Below are 20,890 nucleotides of genomic sequence, written 5' to 3' on the forward strand. Positions count from 1 at the left end.
GAACATCTGCCCACTGGAGGAGAACAGGAGAGGACAGCGAGCGGCGACAAGAGGTCTGGAAAGTGCCGGAAGCCATCGCTGACCGTTCGAGATGGGGTGCAACATGTGTGTGGTGGACCGGCCGGAGGAACAGTACCGCATCATGTTCCAGGTGAGCTCACGGCCAGACTTCAACAACACATTCACACTGTGTCCTTTGACCTGTCCTGTGACATCACTCAATTCAGATGTCTTCTCCCCTATTTCATGTTGTCTGACACAGTACAGGTGCTGAGTGTAGGAGTAGTATAAATTGTGGGGAATCGTGATGGCATGGGTTGAAGGCTCAAAAAGCACACCTTCCTTTTCTGGCTCTAGGCGGGAAAATGGTTACATTCATTATACATGTATATGCATTATACATCTTAACAATTCATACGCAGGTTATATGGATGGACAGGGTATAAATACACACACACACACACACACACATACATACACACACAGGAAATGAGACTTGTCACTGACTGTAAAACTCACAGTGAGATCCATATTCATGAATGGGACACTACTGGGACAGACTCCGTAAGGTATCCCACAGGCTGGGCATCTGGTCCAGAGAGACTGCCATCAGGTTACATGATTGATATTGACTCTTCAGTGGAACTGCTCAAGCACTAAGACTGAAAAAGGAACAAGGGAATCATCATTATGGATTCTCTGGAGTCTGATGGACTCTAATATGTCTTGAGAGGTCTGTTTTTTGTGTCCTTGGCTGGTAAAACATGTATTACACCATGTACATGTGTAAAGAAGCTACTTTATGGTTATTGTATTTAGCAGACACTTTTGTCCAAAGCAACATACAGAATACTTACTTTACTGTTAAAACCAAATTGAGGTTTTCGAGGCTGACATATTGAACGTGTTGTGGTCATGTTGTGCTGTTGAGATTGCATTAAGGTCTGTTACATTAACCTTTGCTCTTGGCTGACAGCTGCTAAATGTCACCGTCTCAGTATCTGTGTATAATGTATAATTTGCCTGCAAAGGGTTTGTCACCATGCAAAGGGTTTGTCACCATGCACAGGGGTTTTTATGCAAAGGGCAAGAGACTCTCCTCTGATGTATGTCATACAAATGTGGCTTCTTCCATCTTCACTTTTTATAAGTGACAGCCAAAATGCAGTGAAGCAGAGTGTGAAGAACACCCTGGCTGACAGTCTCTTGTTCTTATTACATATACAGCACTCTTTCAAATATTCTTTTAAAAGTCGACAAGTTTTCACCCAGGTCGAGCGCCCCTGTTCATGATGACTGGTCCAGAGCGCTTTCCACAAAGCCATTTGAGGTCTCCCAGGACCCGTATGTCACGGCAGAATGGTTACAGCTCCTTCTAAAAATAAAGTGGTTGGGGGGGTGGGGTGAGGGGGGTCTTCCACTTGATCCTCCCAATTTCAGTTTTCATACCCTAGATTACTCTAACCCCCCTTTTGCTGCCCCAGGCAATTCACAGATGACTCTCCTTTAGACAGCACTTCAGCTCCTCAACACGTCATAACACACAGCCTCTTCAGCTGTGACAGAGTAGACATCAAAACCACACATGATCGCGTTAATGATATCATTAGATTGCTGTGGAAATTGGGGAGGAGGGGGGTTATAAATGCCAACAAGGAAACGCCAGCTTCCCACTTCAAATTCATGCCATCACTTCGCCAGCTCACACAGTATGTTGCGCAGGCTGTCTCCCAATTTCCTGACGCGTGTATGTCGTTTTAGCTCCTGTTCGGTGTGCTTTCTGGTTGGCTGGATAATAATAGCAACCTCCGAGTCCCAGACAAGCTCAACTGACTTGCTCTACTGAGGTGATTATTGATGTGGAGATGGCACTGCACCTCCATGTCACTTTCACTCCTGCCTAACTCCAGGCTAACGAAGCTGGATACTGGATAGCAGGGAGACTGCAGTCATTTAGTATTCACGCCGCATGATGAGGGGGAAAAAAACACAGCCGGTGATAATGCTAGTCAAGAACTGACTTTGAAATGATAGATAAATATTTATGGTGGGGAGATATGGTGCAGAACTGCGCACCCCCCCAAAAAAAGAGAGAGAGAGAGAGCTCCTCTATGCACTCTTTCACTCTCCTAATCCTCCTCTCGACCCAGCCTCCACGTCTGGTGGTCTTCTCTTTCTCTCGCTCGCTCTCTGCACGGCCTGTCAAATTCGTCTCTATGGGATGCCGTTGCCATGGCAACTGGGGGTCATTAAGCAAGACTTATATGCTTTCTCACAGTAAAGCACAGAGACACACTGACACAGAAAAAAATGAATACACAGTGACACACACACACACACACACACACACACACACACACACACACACACCAGACACACACCAGACACACACACACACACACACACACACACACACCAGACACACACACACACACACACACATATTATGAAAATCAACACGATGAAACAACGGATGAATTGATAGCCCACTTTGATGTCAATGTGAAAGGGCCTTTCCGTAAGAGCAAAACTTGCGATAGTAAATACACACATCCTTTAACACTCAGGAACACAATCCCCATCCTTTAAATCCAACGGTTGACCCACAGTAGTCACCTAACGTTTCACGAACAAACACTGAAGCCCAGCTCACGCCCCCTGCCTAGTCCCTCCTGGAAGTTCATGTCATGTCAGTGCACCTGAAGCACTGCACTACTGCTGAAGTGGACCGCAGGATCAATGGGGGTGAGGGTTCACTCGGCTCCCTGCAGAGAGTCATGAGGCAGGAGAGGGAGTTAAGGGCCAGAGCACCGGGGGAAATGGAGAGCTGATGAGCTGTAGATTGGATCAGACACTAGAGAGAGGGAGAGAGAGAGAGAGAGAGAGAGAGAGAGAGAGAGAGAGAGAGAGAGAGAGAGAGAGAGAGAGAGAGAAGGGGGTGGGGTGGAGGAGGAAGGTGCAGACAGTAAAGGGGGAAAGAGATGGAATGGGACAGAGGTGAGGAAAGGGTAAAGGTAAAAGAGAGGAATGGGGAGAGAGGTGTCTCAAAGAGGTCTGGTAGCAGAACGAGTAAATGTACTTCAGCCAGACAGAGATATAAACACACACAAATGAGAATCCTAATTTCCTTAACCCAGACACTATTATGAGGCTTGTATTAAACATTATTCTGGGATCCATTTTCTGAATTGATGAATGCACACAAAAGAGGGGTTTCTAAGAAAAAGCCATGGGGTAAAAAAGGGGGAATTATGCAGCAGGCTACAAATTGCCTGACTGCTGGATATGTGCTCTTGTCTCTTAAGCCTCAACAGGCCTGAAAGCAATCAACTGATATGGTGATTACAATAACCAGAGGGCTTGGGATTTTTGCATCGCCATGGCACAACCACTCAATGTTTTTTTTAAGGCTCTGAATTAAACTGTGAAATGGGAGGGCATTGGGCACTGGCTGCACAGACCGACGCAGATGCAGCAGGGGATGCCAGCGGCCGACCGGCCGGGCACAGATCTGTGTTAATTAAAGGCACGATTGGAGGAAAGAGGCCAAATATCAAGGTCAAGGTTAATAAGGGCCCTCCGACAGACATATACATAATTGCTGTCTCCTGGCATCATGTTGATAACAGAGACAACCACAGCAGCTACCTCCTTCTCCTCCTCCTTTGCCTTTTACTGTCAAATCATTACAAAGTAATTGTTATTCAGTTAACATAATGCACAGGAACATACTTGGGCAATGAGGGCCTGTGCAAATATAATTGAATCCATATTTATGTGGAGCCTTCCTTCATGAGTAATTCACTGTTTTGGGTCCTCACCTCCGCAGGTAATGTGTCGGATTAAATTAGGGCCGGATCTTTGCGGACGTCCTTGGGGGAAGCTGGTAATGTCTCTGGACAGGGATGGGGAGGGGAGAGGAGGCGCGCTCCCATCCACACTGCCATGCTTGATCACAGTGCTGGCAGTGATCTCTGACATTTACTCACGGCCCAGTCGATCCTGCCCAGAATAATAAGCAATAAAGGGATTAATATCAACAACAATAAGTATTTATCCTCTCTCCCTCCCTCCCTCTCAGTGTGTGGGAAGGTGTAGGGGGGGGGAGTTGTCAGGGTGAGATGGCAAAGGAGAAGATGGGAGAGGAGATCAAAAGGTCATTCATTTCTGGGGTCCAGGATGAATAGCATAAGGGAGATGTGAAGGCTGGGGAGGTCACGTTTGAGCGTCAACAGAATTAACCCGCCATTGATTTTCGGATCTCATGCCTGACTGTATAAATCTCCCTCTGTTTCATCGGCCCCACAGGACCTGGGGATGGCACTGGGGCGATGGGGCGGCGTCTCCTGCACCGTTGAGGAATGCATAGCCGAGCAGACAGCAGCTCACACACACAGAATCCCAGAGCAGCAGAGCATTTAGCACTTTAGGAAATGCAGAGTGGAAATGCAGAGTGATGAAAAAGCAGAGCTTTGAAAAAGGGTCTGGAAAGTGAGGGGGGGGGTTGGCAGGCGCTGTGTCTATATTCCCATATAATGTGTATATTCAATGTCTGTGCTTGTCCCTTTTAAACTGAACATGAACATAAACATAAAAAAATGCCATTCATTCCCATTTACTGTAACCAATTATTGCAGAGAACCTCTGTATGTCTCCATACTGACATGTTTTGATGCAATTTTGATGAGATGATGAGGCACTACCTAGCTCAGTTTATTGCATATTAATTGTCCTCCACTGAGATGTATAAATGAATAATGCATTGTCCTCATACAGCAACATAATTGCCTCAGTAATTGCTGCCCATCCCCCTTCAAAACCGACGTATGATTGTCAAATGCTCTCTCTCTCTCTCTCTCTCTCTCCTTCACAGAAAGGGAACATACTGCGTCCTATTGATGGTGAAATTAAGGTCTGTCTATTACACTCTTCAAATTTTACTTTAAAAATGTTTAATTCAAGATTCGAGATTCAAGATGACTTTAATACACCACATTATACTTGCATAAAAGAGTCAAATCTTCTGTTTCAGCTCCTCAACTCATCAATAAATAGTGCAGCAATAAATAGTAATACTATTTGTTAAGTGCCAAGTGAGAGTAAAAATGAGAAAAAGTGTGTGTGTGCGTATGTGTATGTGTGCATGAGTGTGTGTGTGTGTGTGTGTGTGTGTGAGAGAGAGAGACAGACAGGCACAAGCCCTCATTGTCCACTATTTCATAATTCCAAGAGCACATTCATACATAATTTTTTACTATAGATGGTGGAATTAAGCTCGGTCTATTACTCTTCAAATTTTACTTACATTTTTCACATGCATACATAATGTTCAGCTATTTCTTTGATCTCAGAAGGGTCAAAGATGAGCTTTGAACATTGTTCTGTTTGTGTTGTGCACAGATTTTCTCTGACCGCAAAGTGCTTTTGGATGTGCGCCAGTTTCCGCATTAATTATAGCCAACTTCTCTGATTGAATGTCAAAGCCTGTCCAACGCTGTTAAATAATGTGCCTTTGATATAGAGGGCCTTTCTTCCTCCCATCTCCACATCTGATAATCTTACCTCTACCTCTGTCTGACTCAATATTCATGTAATTCATTTCATTACAGTATCTCACTGTCATATCTGTTTCTCAATCTGTTTCTTTAAATAATTTGAAACCATATAAATGTTAAACTAAATGTATATCAATAAAGCATGTAGCTTGCACTGTAAATGATGAACATCTTGTCTTCTCATGTCTTTCCAATGAATTATTTGGTAACACCTTACTTAAACCCAGTATTCTTAAAGCTTTATACACATTTATAAATGTGTAAGAAGCATTTATTATACATTATAATGACTGAAATAAGTTTAGAAATACGAAGATATGACATATTATGGCATACTATAACATTGTTAAGCATTATTAAAATATGTTTATAATGGTTTATGGAGTCTGAATTGAAGTAAAGTGTTGTCAATGATTTTTGTCCTCTCTTGTCCTCTCTCTTTCTGTCTGACTGAAGCTCAAGGAGAAGAGAGGCTCTCACCTGGGTCACAACCAGGATGGACACCCCCATGATCCTTTGCTGCTTCAGGTGGTGCGTAAAGGGCACCGACGGAGGACGGGCATGGCAGGGGGCACGGCTCGCGTGCTGGCTATCGCCGACTGCATGGACAACAGCACCCAGACGGACATCAGCTTCCAGAGAATTCTGGGAAACGGCCCCTGCGTGGCAACCAATGGGACGCCACCGCCCCCTCCATCCCCGCCTCTGCCACCACAGATGGAGCCGTACTTGCTAAATGACCTGTGAGTAGCCCTCCTGGAATATCAAATAGAAAAAGTTGTGATGACACTGCACTGGTAGTATCTAGTCAGTCATCTGCAGTGCTATGATAGATACTGCTAAATACAGGGGGTTCAAGGAACAGGTGCATATTAAAATCAATGTGGGCCCCCTGTTAAAAAATGCAAATCTGTGTGAATTTCATGCAAATCTCATGAAATCTGTGTGAATTTCATGCAAATCTCATGAAATCTGTTTGCTGGCCATCTGTACTTCACTTGCATTTTGAATGTTGCTGACCACCTCATTTCAGTGTGTTTCTGTGCTATCCTGTGATACCAGCTATTCGCTGGTACTGATGACACATCATTCTACACTGTGCAAAAAAGAGAGTTGTTAAATGTTTCATGTTGAGCGTGTTTTGTCTCTTGTGTAGTACATGATATTATGGTTCAGCAGGCTGACTGTACCGTCTCTCCCTTTCCCTCCATCCCAGCTGCTCTTTGGAGCATGTGTACAGCGACCCCCATGACTACTTTGATGTCACTCATCATGAAGTAGACAGACAAGATGAGCTGGAGTATGAGGTCTGAGTCCCATTGTTTATTCTTCACTTCTTACAGCCCCTAAAACTACATTTGGATATTATTTTGGATATCTGTATTATTTGGTTATATCTGGATATATTGTTTATTTGTTCATGTGTCATACATTATGTTGCTTTCCCCCACATGTTTATATGTATTGCTACAAACACTTGGGGGATCTCAAGTAATCTTCTGACCATCACTTAGGATCATTCTCAGATAATAGCTGATTTGGGGCTGAACTCCCCACTGTTGTGGAGGATGCAGTGGATCACTGCAAAGGCTCCTGTTTGACACTCTAAGTTGAGCAGCTGTCTGAGTTGTCATTTATCAAAGCCACATACATTATACATGAGGACCAACCTCAGGGCAAAGCAGAGGTTATAGATCACTGACTTCTCTGCTTGACTGTTCCTCTGTCTCAGGAGGTGGAGTTGTATAAGTCCAGTCAGCAGGACAAGCTGGGCCTGACCGTGTGTTACCGCACAGACAACGAGGACGACCAAGGCATTTATGTGGGAGAGGTAAAACACTATAGCTGTCCTCAGCAACCGCATTTTTATCTTCATCAGTGCAGTTAAAGAAAGTCTTGTATGGGAATATTACATGAAATATCACAATATTTACTGTATAAACCACCAGTTTTTTTTTGAAGAACCTTTAATTTGAGCTTTCTACAGGAGGTAAAATGAAGAACCTTTAAAGAAGAATCTAATGGTGAACAATCTAGAAATGTTCTAGAAAAGATTGGACTGATGTTGTGAGATTCTTACAGGAATTTCACCACCATTTAGTTAGCTTCTCAGGTTTTCACAAATTGTAAGTAGCACAGAAATCTTTGGGATTGTTAGACAAAAAATATGTTCCTATGATCTGTGCAGGTAAATCCCAACAGCATCGCAGCAAAGGACGGGAGGATCAGACAGGGCGACAGAATCTTACAGGTACGCACGCTCATCATGAGCATAATCAAAGTCCTTTTAGGCAAGTCCCTCCACTCGGCGGCCATTTGACAACGTTTTTTGGGCACTCGTCGGGCATCCATTTCGGCAGAAATGCTCGTGCGCAAGGCTTCACGACACCAATCTTGCTCCAGCGGCGAGATCACAACACATGATTGGCTCAATGTATTCACATGTCGACGTTTTGCCGAGAAAGGGGTGGCATATGTGTAGACAATGGCCATATTGGCGTGACAAACTAGCCCCATGCATTTCTATGGAGTTCTATGGAGTGCTGTGTCTCCACATTAGAAAGTCTCTGGCACAATGCACACTACTGAGACTGAGCCTACCCTGATGCTCCACTACAGAGATTCCACCACTCCAGCACTGCCTACTCACATTAAAATGTCAACCAGCCACCGCACACAAAGACATTAAGAAGCACACCACATCCTGCTGAGATGTCTGAGACCCCCAGAAACATGTGTTTAAAAATAGACAATCCAGACAGCACCGGTTTTTACCCGGCGACAACAACCAAAAAAATGAGACTTATTGGGAATATAATTGACTGCGCTTTCCGCGTAACCATGGTTACTGGCCGCGCTCCAGGTGCTGGTGGCTCTTTCTCCCAGCATAGCGAAAGAGCATGAAAACACACCTTTAGCACCACTGTCTGGGGAACATATTACAGTTTGGAACAGAGTGCCACATTCATTAACACCACCACTGCCACCCATATCTCTTGGTCACGCTGAGGGTCGACTGCTTTATTTCATTTTCTCCACCCGTGGCACTCAGGTCCTGATTCAGTTGTGTGTGTTCTCTTTCTCTCTCTCTCTCTCTCTCTCTCTCTCTCTCTTTCAGATAAATGGGATGGATGTTCAGAACAGGGAGGAGGCGGTGGCCATCCTGACCCGAGAGGACAGCACCAATATTTCTCTGCTCCTAGCTCGACCCGAACGAGAGGTAAATATCACAAGCCCCTGTCATAATCACTGTATATCACACAGAGACATCCGTGTGGTCACACACACACACACACACACACAAAGAAACACACAGTCAATAGGCCAAGATGCCTTGTACACACATAGGCAGATATGAACCCTATGAACATAAATACCAATAAACCCAGCCAGTCATGCTGAAGGCATATTGCACTCACAAATTAACACACACACACACACACAGACACACACACACACACACATAAATACAAATCTAATTCAATCTGTCTTCTTTTCCTTCTGACTAGCCATCCCAAAACGAATGGCTTGTTTTGCTGAGCGTTGTGAAACGTGGCGTGCAGATCAGTCACAATGGCAATCATGTGCCGACTGCAGCCGAGGGGCTGACAGAGGCTTTCAGTGCCACTTCCATTAGCAAGTATTCCACGAGGAGAGAGACATGACGACGAGCTGGTTCACAGCTCTGGATGAGAACACCATTAATTCACGCTGAGAAAGACATGGAGATGGAGAGTGGGGTGGGGGTCGGTAGGATGATGGAGAGAGGACGGTTGAGAGGATGAAAGTGCGAGAAAGGGATGAGAAGAAAAATAGAGGATGGCAAATTGCTCTCAGGCAGTAGTCAAGGGCCCCCTCCAGGACACTGCTCTGTGTTCAAACAGAACAGATTCTCCTGCACAAAAATAGAAAGCACTGGTGAGGCTATTGTATGGAGATGCGGTTAGGCACCAAGAATGATCAGTCCTCAGGCTACAGTTACAGATGGCTACGATTTAAAACTGAGTGACATTTAGATCAAACATCCACTTACAGGTGCACACTGCACACATTCAGTTCAGTGAAGAAGCGAAATTGACATTTTGACTATGAGTCCTTTCCTAAACAATAACAACACCAAGGAATACAAACAATCCTCTGATGCAGAGCATCTGAAGAGTTGCACAGCACGTTCACACAGTAAACATGCATAATTATCAGACCAAACAAATGAATAAATCTCAGAGTGAGCAAGCTTTCGATCGACTTTGAATGACTCATGCAGAAAATGCTGCAGTTCACTTCGGAGGCACAGTCTATGGTAATTCTGATTCGATACTAATTTAAATATGGTTATGCGCTGCACAAAACAAACAGCTCTCCACCCTTTCAGCCGTCCACTCTTGACTCACCTTACTTGAAACAAAAGAGGGAAAAGATTAATGGATGAGAGGTTGAGAGAGGAGAGACCAGGGTGAGTGGCAGAGCTTGAGGAAAAAATTGGGAAGGTGAGGAAGAGAGAGACAGAAAGAGGGAGAGGGGGAAGAGAGAGGGAGAGAGATAAGGGGGAGAGGAGGTAGAGATTAAGGGCTTTCTGAATCATCGGGGGACATGAAGAGAGTGGGAGGGGGGGGCTTTGTGAGTCAAGCACACACAAAGACTACAATCAATGCCGCGCTCCATGAATCCCATCCAAATTAAACTGGGATTGATCACAGTCCTAATAACCCCAGACGGGATGAGTCCATTGATGCCCTTCAAACTAGAATTATGCATCTCATTAAATCAAATGGTGCCTAAAACCATATTGATCTCTAGGCTTAGGCTCACGATCTCAGCGTCTGGAGAGAGGACCAGGAGAGGTTAATATTCACAGGTCTAATAGTGGAGGTTTGAATGTCAATAGATCCCATTCATTAAAAGATTTATGAGGCAGAGAGTACACGCCTGTGCGGTTTCACACATGAGGGAGGAAAAACTGGAAACTGTGTTCTTTTTTGGCACAATCACATCGCCACCTAGTGTTTAAATGCTGCCTAGCTGAAACATTGAAACATTTTTCCTCATGTTTCCTCATATAAACATGTTTGTTTATATTTTTTATGTCGTCAATGCTGTCGCCAATGTCAGCCCATACCTCCCCTGTAACACTGGAAAGTATTTCTTTAGAGCAAATATGAATGAAAAATATTCCCATTGTTTTTCCTAGTCTGATAACCCTGAAGAGCTGGAGCTGGAACTGCCGGTGGGGATGGAGGTGGACAGCCTGACCACATCTCCCCTGTCGGGCATCTACCGGCTGCGGCAGATGGGGGTGAGCACAGCCTCTGCTGCCACCACGCCACTCCACGGGGCTGCCGACGCCGAGAGACGGTCGCCTGTTGCACACCTGGCGGGGCTCTGCACCAGCCAGGAGCTGGATAGTGGCGTGGGCCGCACCGACGAGAGCACCCGCTGTGAGGAGTCGTCCGAGCACGACCTGCTGGCCGACGATCAGACCACCAGCGCCTGCAACACCAACGCCACCAACACCCCCGCCAGCCTGCGCAAGTTCCGGCCTGCCGGCCTGGGCCTAGGTCCGGTCCACAGCCGCGGGGAGATGCCGTCCCCCCTGCACCTCCGGGAGCTCCAGTTCAGTGGCGATGCCCTGCCAGGGTTTGAAGGGTGTGGCGGGGTGGGCGTAGTGGGCAGCGGGGGTTACATGACGAGCCCGGTGATGATGATGATGCCAGGGCTGACCGAGGAAGAGTGTGAGAGGTACCAGCAGCTATTGCAGATCAAGTGCCAGTACGACAGAAAGAAAAAGAACGCAAACGCTCAGAGGAGAGAAAAGAGCGAGGGACGGAGAGAAGATGGTGGGGAGAAGAGAGGAGAGGAAGGCCGGGGAGAGGGGGATGTTACAGGGGTCGCTACGGTGGACGTGAACTGCAACGAGAACTTGAGCCTGTCGGAGCACGAGATGGCCCTGCTGGAGGAGGAGCTGCGTCACCTGGAGTTCAAGTGCCGGAACATTCTGCGGGCGCAGAAGATGCAGCAGCTGCGCGAGCGCTGCCTGAAGGCGTGGATGATGGAGGAGGAGGCGGCATCGGGATGCGGCTCGCCCGCCCAGACGCCGCCACTGCTGGGGCCCTCCGAGGCGCAGCTCTCCGACATCAACGAGCTGCCCGAGAGAGAGCGCTCGGACAAGGAGAGCACCAGCGCCTACAACACGGGTGGGGAGAGCTGCCGCAGCACGCCGCTGGTCAGCGAGCACCTCTCGCCGCCCTTCTCCGAGCCCCCCCTCAGCCCACTGAGCATGCACCGACACAGGGACCGCGGCCGGGCCAGCAACCTCAACTGCTCCTACTCCCCCACCAGCTACAGGAAGTGGCAGGCCTCCACCATCGGCGGCAGCGGCAGCTCCAACCCGAAGTACCGGTCCTTCTGCTGGGAGTCGCCGTCCAGGCGGGTGCCCGCCGACGGGGGTATCCCATCTCGGAGGGCCCCGAAGGTGCCCGACAGGATGGGCGGGCGCAGTGCCGAGTCCAGTCCGTATTTTGCCCGTCGTCACCACAGCAGCAGCAGCAGCAGCAGCAGCAAGCCCCTAGAGCGCTACCAGAGCTGCATGCAGCTGGGTGGCACTCCCGAGGGCGGCGCTGCGCTGGAGAGGACGGTGGAGGGGGAGAGCGAGGCCGCGGTGGGCAGCAGCGGCCCGGAGAGTGGTGCCACCTCGTGCCAAGCTCCGGTCCCGGGCTCCAACATGCCCCCCAGCCCGGCCAAGCTGAGCCTGAACCTGCCGCTGTCCCCGGCCTCCTCTCCGCGCATGGAGTGGAAGGTGAAGATCCGCAGCGACGGCACGCGCTATGTGGCCAAGCGGCCTGTGCGCGACCGCCTGCTAAAGGCGCGCGCCATGCAAATACGCGAGGAGCGCAGCGGCATGACCACGGACGACGACGCCGTGAGCGAGATGAAGATGGGCCGCTACTGGAGCAAGGAGGAGCGCAAGCAGCAGCTGCTGCGCGCCCGCGAGTACCGACGCCGCCGCGAGTTCATGATGCAGAGCCGCCTGGACTACCTGCGCGAGCGTGACTGCAGCAGCCAGGAAAGGGATCCAGCGATGGCGGGTCAGCAGGACTCCCCAGCACGATCCAGTTCCTACATCTTGGAGCTTAGCCAGCGGAAGAGCTCGAAAAAGCGCAACCGACGGATCCTGGATAATTGGATCACCATCCAGGAACTGCTAACCCATGGGAGCCGCTCGTCCGACGGGAAGAAAGTGTATAACTCACTGCTCTCGGTCACCACCGTCTGAGACATAAGGTTAGCTAAGGAAAGGAGCAGTGATAGCTTGTGCGAACTGAAGATGACGACATAATTTCAGACACGCAGTGAACACAAAGTACACTCCAATGTCGTTTATTAAAAACACTGCTGTACAATACACCGACCTTCTTCTGAAATATCTCATTTTTCCTACAGTGTTCAAAGTCATTCAAGCCTAACTGATATTATCGCTTTTTGTTCTGCTAGTTGAGAATCCACTAACCAGAACCTGTAGCCTATAGCAGGGCTATTGTGTGCTGTACGCTAGTTGTTTTGCTTAATGCAATCAGGAAGCATGAGCTATTTTTAGTCTCCTTTTTATCAACCGTCTTTGCAAAAGATGTACTCTTCCTCTTGAATGTCTAAGACTTGAACGAACAATAACGGATGTACAATTCTTTCATGTGGATAAATTAATAGGTGGACGTGTTCTGCTGATCAAGGACAAGACAAGACAAAAATGCACCTGATAACTGAATTTACCAGTTCCGTCACCACCAAGAAAGACAAGGATGTGTCGAAGAAAGAAGTGTCAAGAAGTAGATGAGACCTTAATGAAGCACAATAACTCTCAACACTCAGATATTAACCAGCCTAGGAAGCGACAGACAGCACAACTACTTCAGATGATAAAAGAAGCGTCTGAGAGACTAACGAGCTTCAACATGGTGCTACAGGTTCCATCGAGGACGAACTGAAAAACGAGAATCCTTTCACTTGCATGGTTTAAGTAACAGGTTATTGTACAGAGAAACTACACAGAAATCTATCAAATGTCAAATATCATAGAAGCATCAGTTCCATTAGATATACACAGTATGTGGCTGACGTTTTTAACTATTGTTATAGCGTTGTGATTGGCTTTCCTATATCTGTTATTAAATTGTATTTTAAAAGCGCCATTTATGATGTAGATCAATTCTGTGTACTCCTTGAATGAGCTGTCCTTCCTCTGGTGTTGTTAAAGGTTCTTCCCAAGGACACATTTTAGAAGAAGTCATTTTGTATGTTTAATGTAAAACTGCTGATTGTTGTCTACCGCCCATACAATAAAATCCAATGGACACCAACCTATGGTTACTGACGCTATGATAAACTTCTTTCTTCCTTGTTTCAAATGTATCAGGTATCAACTACATGGTGTCTACTTTCTCAACATACTTATACTCACAGAAGATTGCACAACAATCATTTTGGACACATAAATGGACACATAAATCCATGTCTAATATGCATTCTAACTATATGTAACTATGTAAAAGCTATACAAGTTACTATAAAATAATCCCATTTTGTTTCTGATGAAGTACCCACATGTGTACAAATTAGCACTTGTGCTGCACTCTCATGTCCTTGCTGTTCCAAAACTTAAAGCAGCCGAAAAGCTGTAAACATGTGAACTTGCCTGCAGTAACTAAATGGATTAATTCATCATACTGTAACTTATTCTTCTCACAGTAAACTTTCATATTCATACTCAATAATGGAAGTTTGGATTTGAATGGAAAAAAAAAACATACAGCAATCCAACAGCAAGAACATATTTTATAAGAGCAATAAATAATCACATATAATTTCTCTGAATAATTTGCATTGAAACCTCATACATATATACATATTAAATTCAATACATATTTGTTGTCTCAAAATAATAACTCATCTGTAGATGCACACAAATACTGGTACAAGTTTACAATTACAGGTCATTCTCCCAAGCCCCAGGTCTCTGGTAAATATGAACAGACTGACATTGGCCCATCATCCCTGGCAAGTTTACAGAGAGACATATTAAGGTACAGTTCATTCCCGAGTACATGTCGAGTATTTATACTGTATGTTGAGAGATTATTCTGTACATTTAGCTTTTATACAGCGCTCATTCATCGCAGTGCAGGTTCCACATGCAACAGGAGACTGGGATCACAAGGGGCAAACACACTGGCATTTCCCATCGAAGACAACGACAGCCAATGCACACAGCTCAAAGCGTCTGGACGGGAGCTCCTTTCCCTAAAGCTTCATGAACATATAGAAACATCATGTTGTAGTCTGCCACTCCAAAACGCGGCAAATTATCCACGACTGTTTAACACAAGTCCTGGAGGCAGGATTAGAGCGTTGGGGTCGAACACCAAGGTTAGAGAGGTGTGGTGTGGATAAGGGACTGGGGGCACCTACCCGCCAGGGTTTCTAGGAATGACTCAGCAAATTCTCTGCACCTTGTCTCTCCCCGTGTCAGTGAATATATACAACACTGTTACTGTTCAAAGACCATGTTCAGTATTCAGAGGTTCAAATGAGTTAGTGAATCCCTGAATGGCAGAGAGCAAGTTTGTGAGCAGAGAACGACAGGAGGAGCTGTGGGAACTACTGTACATCTGAAACATGAACGGCCATAGACCTCACCGCCAACCAACCCCCAGACAACTACAACTACTAAAGCAGCGTGTTTCATGTCATGTCGAGCGTGTCGGGTAAAGGCTCCAAGAGCAGAATGTTTTACAGTATGTGTGTATGTGTGTGTGTGTGCATGTGGTTGTGTATGTGTGTGTGTGTGTGTGTGTGTGTGAGAGAGAGAGAGAGAGAGAGACAGATAAAGTGATGTTGTGTACATTAGTGTGTGTGAAAAAGAGCAAAAGTGAATTCCTGAAAATAAGCAGGTGTGTGCAGTATGTATAAGACGGCAAGTGAAAGAAAGTGAATGTATGTGTGTGTGTGTGTGTGTGTTTGTCACTGTGTGTGTGTGTGTGTGTGTGTGTGTGTGTGTGTGTGTGTGTGTGTGTGCGTGCGCACACCAGCATGCATTAGGCCTAATATGTGTGAAGAGACCCAGAGCTGTAGACCTATTTCACCCCAACTCCCTGATAGATATTATGGGGTTGTTATTAGTTGCAGATGTTTTAAAAAAAACATTTGACACACAGTTGAAAAGGTGTGTCGCTTAAGGAAGCAGGTAGTCATTTTGATGTCAGAAAACAAATGGTTTTACAGCACACAATCACATTACATCAGTGATCCCTTATGATTAGCACTTCTGCTGCCCGCATACAACAAAGCACAGATTATAATACTAAAATAAGTCAAATCAAAAATTCTTTAAAAACTAGAGAACATTACTGTATTTTGCTGGAACAATAACAGCCCATATTAGTGATAGCTATTACACCGATAATATCAATATTAATGTCTGCAATGGTTGCCTTTACAATTGCAATCAAAAAAAAAAAAAAAAAAAAACATTTTGCTCCCACACAATGCATTTCACTCTCATTTACAATCAATGCATGAGAGAAGTGTCCATATTATATTTATATATCTATAACAATGTTACTTTCCATTCACATTAAAAAAGATAGGATTTTTTACAATAACATATTAACCATGATCAGACATTGACACTTTAATTTTTTATAGGAATGAAATTATCCATGACAACTTCTGTAGTAATCTCTCCCAATGACGTACAAAGTGGTACAATGTTGCCCCTTAATTGATGTTTCTATCTCAACATATAGGCACTAAGGCTATGTACAATGACAAACAGCAAAATGGCATTAATCTGTGAGTTTACATCTTAGTTAAAGGGCATACACGGAATACGGTACACACAGGGCCAGATGTACTAACGCGTTTGCGCCCACTTCAGGCGTATTTGTTTCGCAACGTGCATGTAAAATCATTGCGACGTATGTACAAACAGGCCGCAATGATGTAAAAGCGCAAACTGCCTGTCGCGGGAGCTGAAAATGGCTAATTGCGTTATTCGTGTCATGTATATGCATTCATGGGAGGATCCAGGGGAAAGTGGGAGTGGGAAGCGTAAAGAGCGCCTAGTTATGTATTCCGTGGTATGTATAAAGACTGCTCCTGAAAGCGCACTTCTATTCTGCGCCTAAATACTTCCGCCTTGTAAAAGCAGGTGTTAATCCAAATTGCAGTTCAATGCGTCAATAACAGAACCTTTCAAAGACAACAGAATCACTATTTAGAGCACCAGTTTTGTAAGTATTTGTACTATCAAAAGCAACCTTAACTTTCGTGGGCCTTTTGAATGTCTTACTTTCACTTTCACGTCATTCACTTAAACTTTCCTACTTGCTAGATTTGACCAATTTTCCATAGCCTACGTGCACAAGTAGGCTACTTTGAGTAAAACTACTTCATTATCTCCCTGCTTGTTGACATCTTATCATGTATGGTATAATTTCATGATCGCTTTGATTCTTTTTAATGTTGTCATCAGTTAACTTCATTCAACTGCGCTTGTATAGGCTCTGCCATTCAGTTGTGGATGTTCGTAAATTGCGTTTATGGGCGGAGAAAGGCAGAGAAAGGCGCAGTTTACACTAGTTTGATAAATACGACGGAAACTTGGGTCTGACAGCGTTCGCAATCAGAGGTTTGTCCATGACGCTGATAACGCTACGTTCGCAAATGTACGTACATCTGGCCCTCAGTATCTAATTGCTAACTCACTCCAACAACATACCAACTTGAACTGAGAACTGATGGGGTCATCTTTCCTTGGACAATGATAGCAAATTAAAACACAATATCATTGATAAAAACAAAACAATCCAACTTAGTTAAAAACTGTTTACTTCCTATTTGTGCAACATAGGAAAGAGAGAAACTCACCCATGTCACCACCAATAACACTGATATAAAACTTCATATTATAACTTCATAACATTGTCTGACCAAAACTATCAATCTGTCATAATGTTAGTATGGCTTGCTTATTGCATTTGAGAAGTGACTTAGAGCAATACCTCAACAAACTCTCCATCATATACATTTGACACTTCAAAATTGCAGGAGTGGGTAATAGACCTTTACATGTTGTTAGGATCAGTCTTTGAAGTAGTTACGTCAAAAAGAAAATGTGTCCTCCATGTTGCAGAATCAAATGTCTGCCAAATGGCTCAAGACAAAGTAAATCAGAAGAGGCAAAAGAACATTGGCTGGAGTGATTAGCCCTGACCAGAACAACAGCTGATGACAATGACATTTCAAGGTCATAGTCAAGCTCAGACGTGCCAGCTTTATATATGCTCTCGGTGTCCTTTGAGTGGGTGATGAAATGATTGTCATGATGATCAACATCACAGCAGGTGTTGAATGTGAGAATCCGATGAATCCAAATGGCAAAAGCCATGCTCTCTCTTGTCCATGCCCTGACAGCTGTCTGTGGTCTCTTAATATGTGCCACTGTGCCAAGTCCTTTATGACCACTAAATGAACCTGTATTCTCCAACCATGGCTGATCTAACCCGGGATCTGTCTGACACACACACACACACACACACACACACTTACACATCCACACAGGTCATTCTGGGGCCAACTAGAGATTCAATACCAGAATGGAATCTTGTCTGAGCCATTTTATCAAAGAAATAGAGAGTGAAAGTTCACCTCCACAGCTACTCTCTTCCACTCTGCTAACCTTCTGTCATAATCTATTCCTCTCTCTCTCTCTCTCTCTCTCTCTCTCTCTCTCATGCACTTGTGTGTCTCTGTTGACGTGTTCTGAACTGTGATTAGCGGTACTTATCGGCCTCGACACTCTTCTCGTGTTTGTTTGTCTCCAGCCTTATTGCGCGGTGGGTAAAAGCATCGTGGATGACTTTCGCTTTGCGTGTGTGTGTGTGTGTGTGTGGTGGCGGCGGCATGCATCTCGGCATCTCGTCCTCGTTTTCTTTTGCGGCAGAAGCACAAGCGCTATCCAAAACAAACACGCGAACAAAAAACAAAACGGAACAAAATGGGGCTTCGATGATGCTGATGCATGCTTACGCAGGTCGTTCTTGGTCGCGAGACGGAGCGTGGCTCAAGGTTCCGGCTATACGCTAGGGCAGCGGACGTGAAAGTAGCAAAGCCTCATCAGACTGTGCTTCCTCTTCCTCCTCCTCTTGCCCGCTCCACCGCTGCCTCTACGCTGCTGTTGCGGCTGCTGCTGCAGGGTTCTGGTGCCGCCGCTAAACTGGACCACCTCCCCACCCCTGGCTCTCACGCTTGGCCCTCGGGCTGCCTGGGCCCCTGACGCTGGTCCCCTCACACCACCGTGCTGATGCGGTTGACAGGCTTGGACTTGGAGCTGCCCATCGTGCCGCTGTTGCTGCCCGCTCCCCCTCCTCCCCCACTGCTGCCGGGGCCACCCCCCGGGCCCATGCCCCCCCCACCCGGGCCCGCTCCCGGCGGGTGCGGTGAGAGTGGTGTGAGTGGGGTGTGCGGCGAGGGCGGCGGCAGTGGCGAGTGCGGGGGCGGAGGCGGAATGGTGGAGGGGTGCGGGTACTGGGGCACGTAGCGCGCCGTGATGGCCGAGGGCGGCGCCTGTGGCGGCGCGGCGAACACAAAGTGCTGCTGGTGCGCGGGCAACGGGCTGTGGGAGAGTCCGCCGCCTCCGCCGCCGCCCATGCCGCTGCCGGCCACTAGGTGGCCGTGGATGTGGGAGAGCGCGGCGGCGTGCGAGTGGGCGTGCGGGTGCGGCTGCGAGTGCGACAGCGTCAGCGGCAGCTTGGGGCCGGGCCCGGGGCCGCGCACCGAGTGCGTCGGGTGCAGGGGGGTGTGGGAATGCGTATGCGCTGCGTGCATATGTGTGTGTCCGTGCGCGTGGTACAGCGGGAACGGAGACACGGGCGAGAGAGGGGAGTGCGGCGAAAGAGGCGGCGGGGTGCAGCTCATGCCCATGCCCATGCCAAGGCCCATGCCCATGTTGACGTAGCGTCCTTGCTGCTGCTGTTGCTGCTGCTGGAGCATGGCATGCTGGGCCATCTGCTGCTGGTTGTACTGCTGTTGCAGCTGCGCGTGGCTTGGCGCGAGCTGCGGGCGCCTGGGCAGGGAGCCGCGGTGCACCATAGTGTGGTGCATGCCCGGCGTGGGGCAGGAGGGCACGCTGACCATAGGCACGGTCTGCACGTGGTAGCGGTGGTGGTGGTGGTAGGGCGGCGGCGGCTGGCCAACGCTGTTGCTGTTGTGGCAGTACTGCGCGTGCAGGGCCTGCAGCTTGGACGGCCCGCCGGGGTCCGACTGGCCGAGCGCGGACGGTGAGAGTGGCGGCGGCCCCCCGCTGGTAGGCGGCGGCACAGGCGCCGGGTAGTGCGGCCCAGGCGGGACCAGGGGCGGCGGCGGTTGCTTGGCGCGCTTGCTGCCAAACAGGGAGCCCAGGAAGGACGCCGAGCTGCTGCCGCCCGATCCACTGGCGCCCGTCCCCGAGCCACCGGCCCCGCGCTCGCCACTGCTGCTGCTGGACAGGCCTCCGGCGCCGTTGTTGCCCCCAGACGAGAGGGGTTGTTGTTGTTGTTGCCCCGGCCCACCCCCCACCCCTACTCCGGGGCTCAGGATGGGGCGGTGAGGCCGGTAGTCGTCCAGGCCATAGCAGCTGGACATGGGCAGGCGCTGGTGCGGCCGGGGGCTACTGATGATCGAACCCTGTTGACAACAGATAACAACAAACAGAGGATTAAAAACAGATACGTGTGGGTGGACGGGTGGACAGTCTCTCCATCTCTGTCTCTCTCCCTCGCACACACACAGTGGACAATCTCTCCATCTCTGTCTCTCTCCCTTGCGCACACACACACACACACACACACACACAAATGAATGCACATTCACACAAACACACTCATAAGCATACTGTTTACGTACACAAACACATAGCACACATAAAACATAAAGGTGAAAGGTAATGTGGATCAAAAATGGCAGGTGTTATTTGTTGGTAGGCAGGTGTTTATATATATATTATATAACATATTGCAGAAAAAATGAGAAATCTCTCATCTGTTTTTCAATACGTATTTGTGTGAATAATTTCTGATTCTCAGTGTGTGTAGAGACTAGAGAGTATCAGCATAATGAAGTGGTGGTTTAGTTCATTAGCAGCTGCCGTCAAGCAGGGCTTCTCCAATTATCCATTCAACATCAACTCATTAGAACAGCCACAAGCTCAAATCACAAAACCAAAACACAACACAGACTTCAGTTATGAATGAATGAATGAATGAATGAATGAATGAAGAGGTGTTATCAGCAAAGCAACGTGTTAT

The 20,890-nt window shown here is 47.2% G+C and overlaps 2 protein-coding genes and 1 long non-coding RNA gene across 12 annotated transcripts in view; 1 reads left to right on the plus strand and 2 right to left on the minus strand.

The window, feature by feature from the left end:
* Positions 1 to 52: 52 nt before the first annotated feature.
* Positions 53 to 6,113, minus strand: LOC121714114. The gene is made up of 4 exons (XR_006033028.1): positions 6,036 to 6,113; positions 3,822 to 4,002; positions 520 to 662; positions 53 to 353 (listed from the first exon to the last, which is right to left on the minus strand). It is a non-coding gene; the product is annotated as an uncharacterized LOC121714114 (long non-coding RNA).
* pdzd4 (PDZ domain containing 4) lies at positions 53 to 13,997 on the plus strand. Of its 2 annotated transcripts, XM_042099298.1 has the most exons (9): positions 53 to 151; positions 4,874 to 4,912; positions 6,012 to 6,298; positions 6,772 to 6,862; positions 7,288 to 7,386; positions 7,744 to 7,806; positions 8,674 to 8,775; positions 10,744 to 12,833; positions 13,257 to 13,997. In XM_042099298.1, exons 1-8 carry the CDS (start codon positions 92 to 94, stop codon positions 12,823 to 12,825), a joined length of 2,823 nt encoding a protein of 940 aa, XP_041955232.1. In that variant the 5' UTR covers positions 53 to 91; the 3' UTR covers positions 12,826 to 12,833; positions 13,257 to 13,997. The 2 variants fall into 2 exon arrangements, with proteins under 2 accessions (XP_041955232.1, XP_041955231.1); XM_042099297.1 differs by having other exon boundaries at positions 10,744 to 13,997.
* A 3,193-nt stretch (positions 13,998 to 17,190) lies between these two features.
* The window catches only part of LOC121712994 (IQ motif and SEC7 domain-containing protein 2-like), a 75,897-nt gene continuing 72,197 nt past the window's right edge, over positions 17,191 to 20,890 (minus strand). For 5 of the 9 annotated variants that reach the window (XM_042097210.1, XM_042097209.1, XM_042097206.1 and 2 more), the window contains one exon: positions 17,192 to 20,270. In XM_042097210.1, coding sequence (XP_041953144.1) covers positions 18,894 to 20,270 — 1,377 coding nt within the window. In that variant the 3' untranslated portion in view covers positions 17,192 to 18,893. Of the gene's footprint in view, positions 20,271 to 20,890 lie in introns of all 9 variants that reach the window. The other 4 variants (XM_042097203.1, XM_042097202.1, XM_042097204.1 and 1 more) reach the window with 1 other exon arrangement.

Source organism: Alosa sapidissima, chromosome 7 (assembly GCF_018492685.1).
Source record: "Alosa sapidissima isolate fAloSap1 chromosome 7, fAloSap1.pri, whole genome shotgun sequence".
Taxonomy (NCBI): Eukaryota; Metazoa; Chordata; class Actinopteri; order Clupeiformes; family Clupeidae; genus Alosa; species Alosa sapidissima.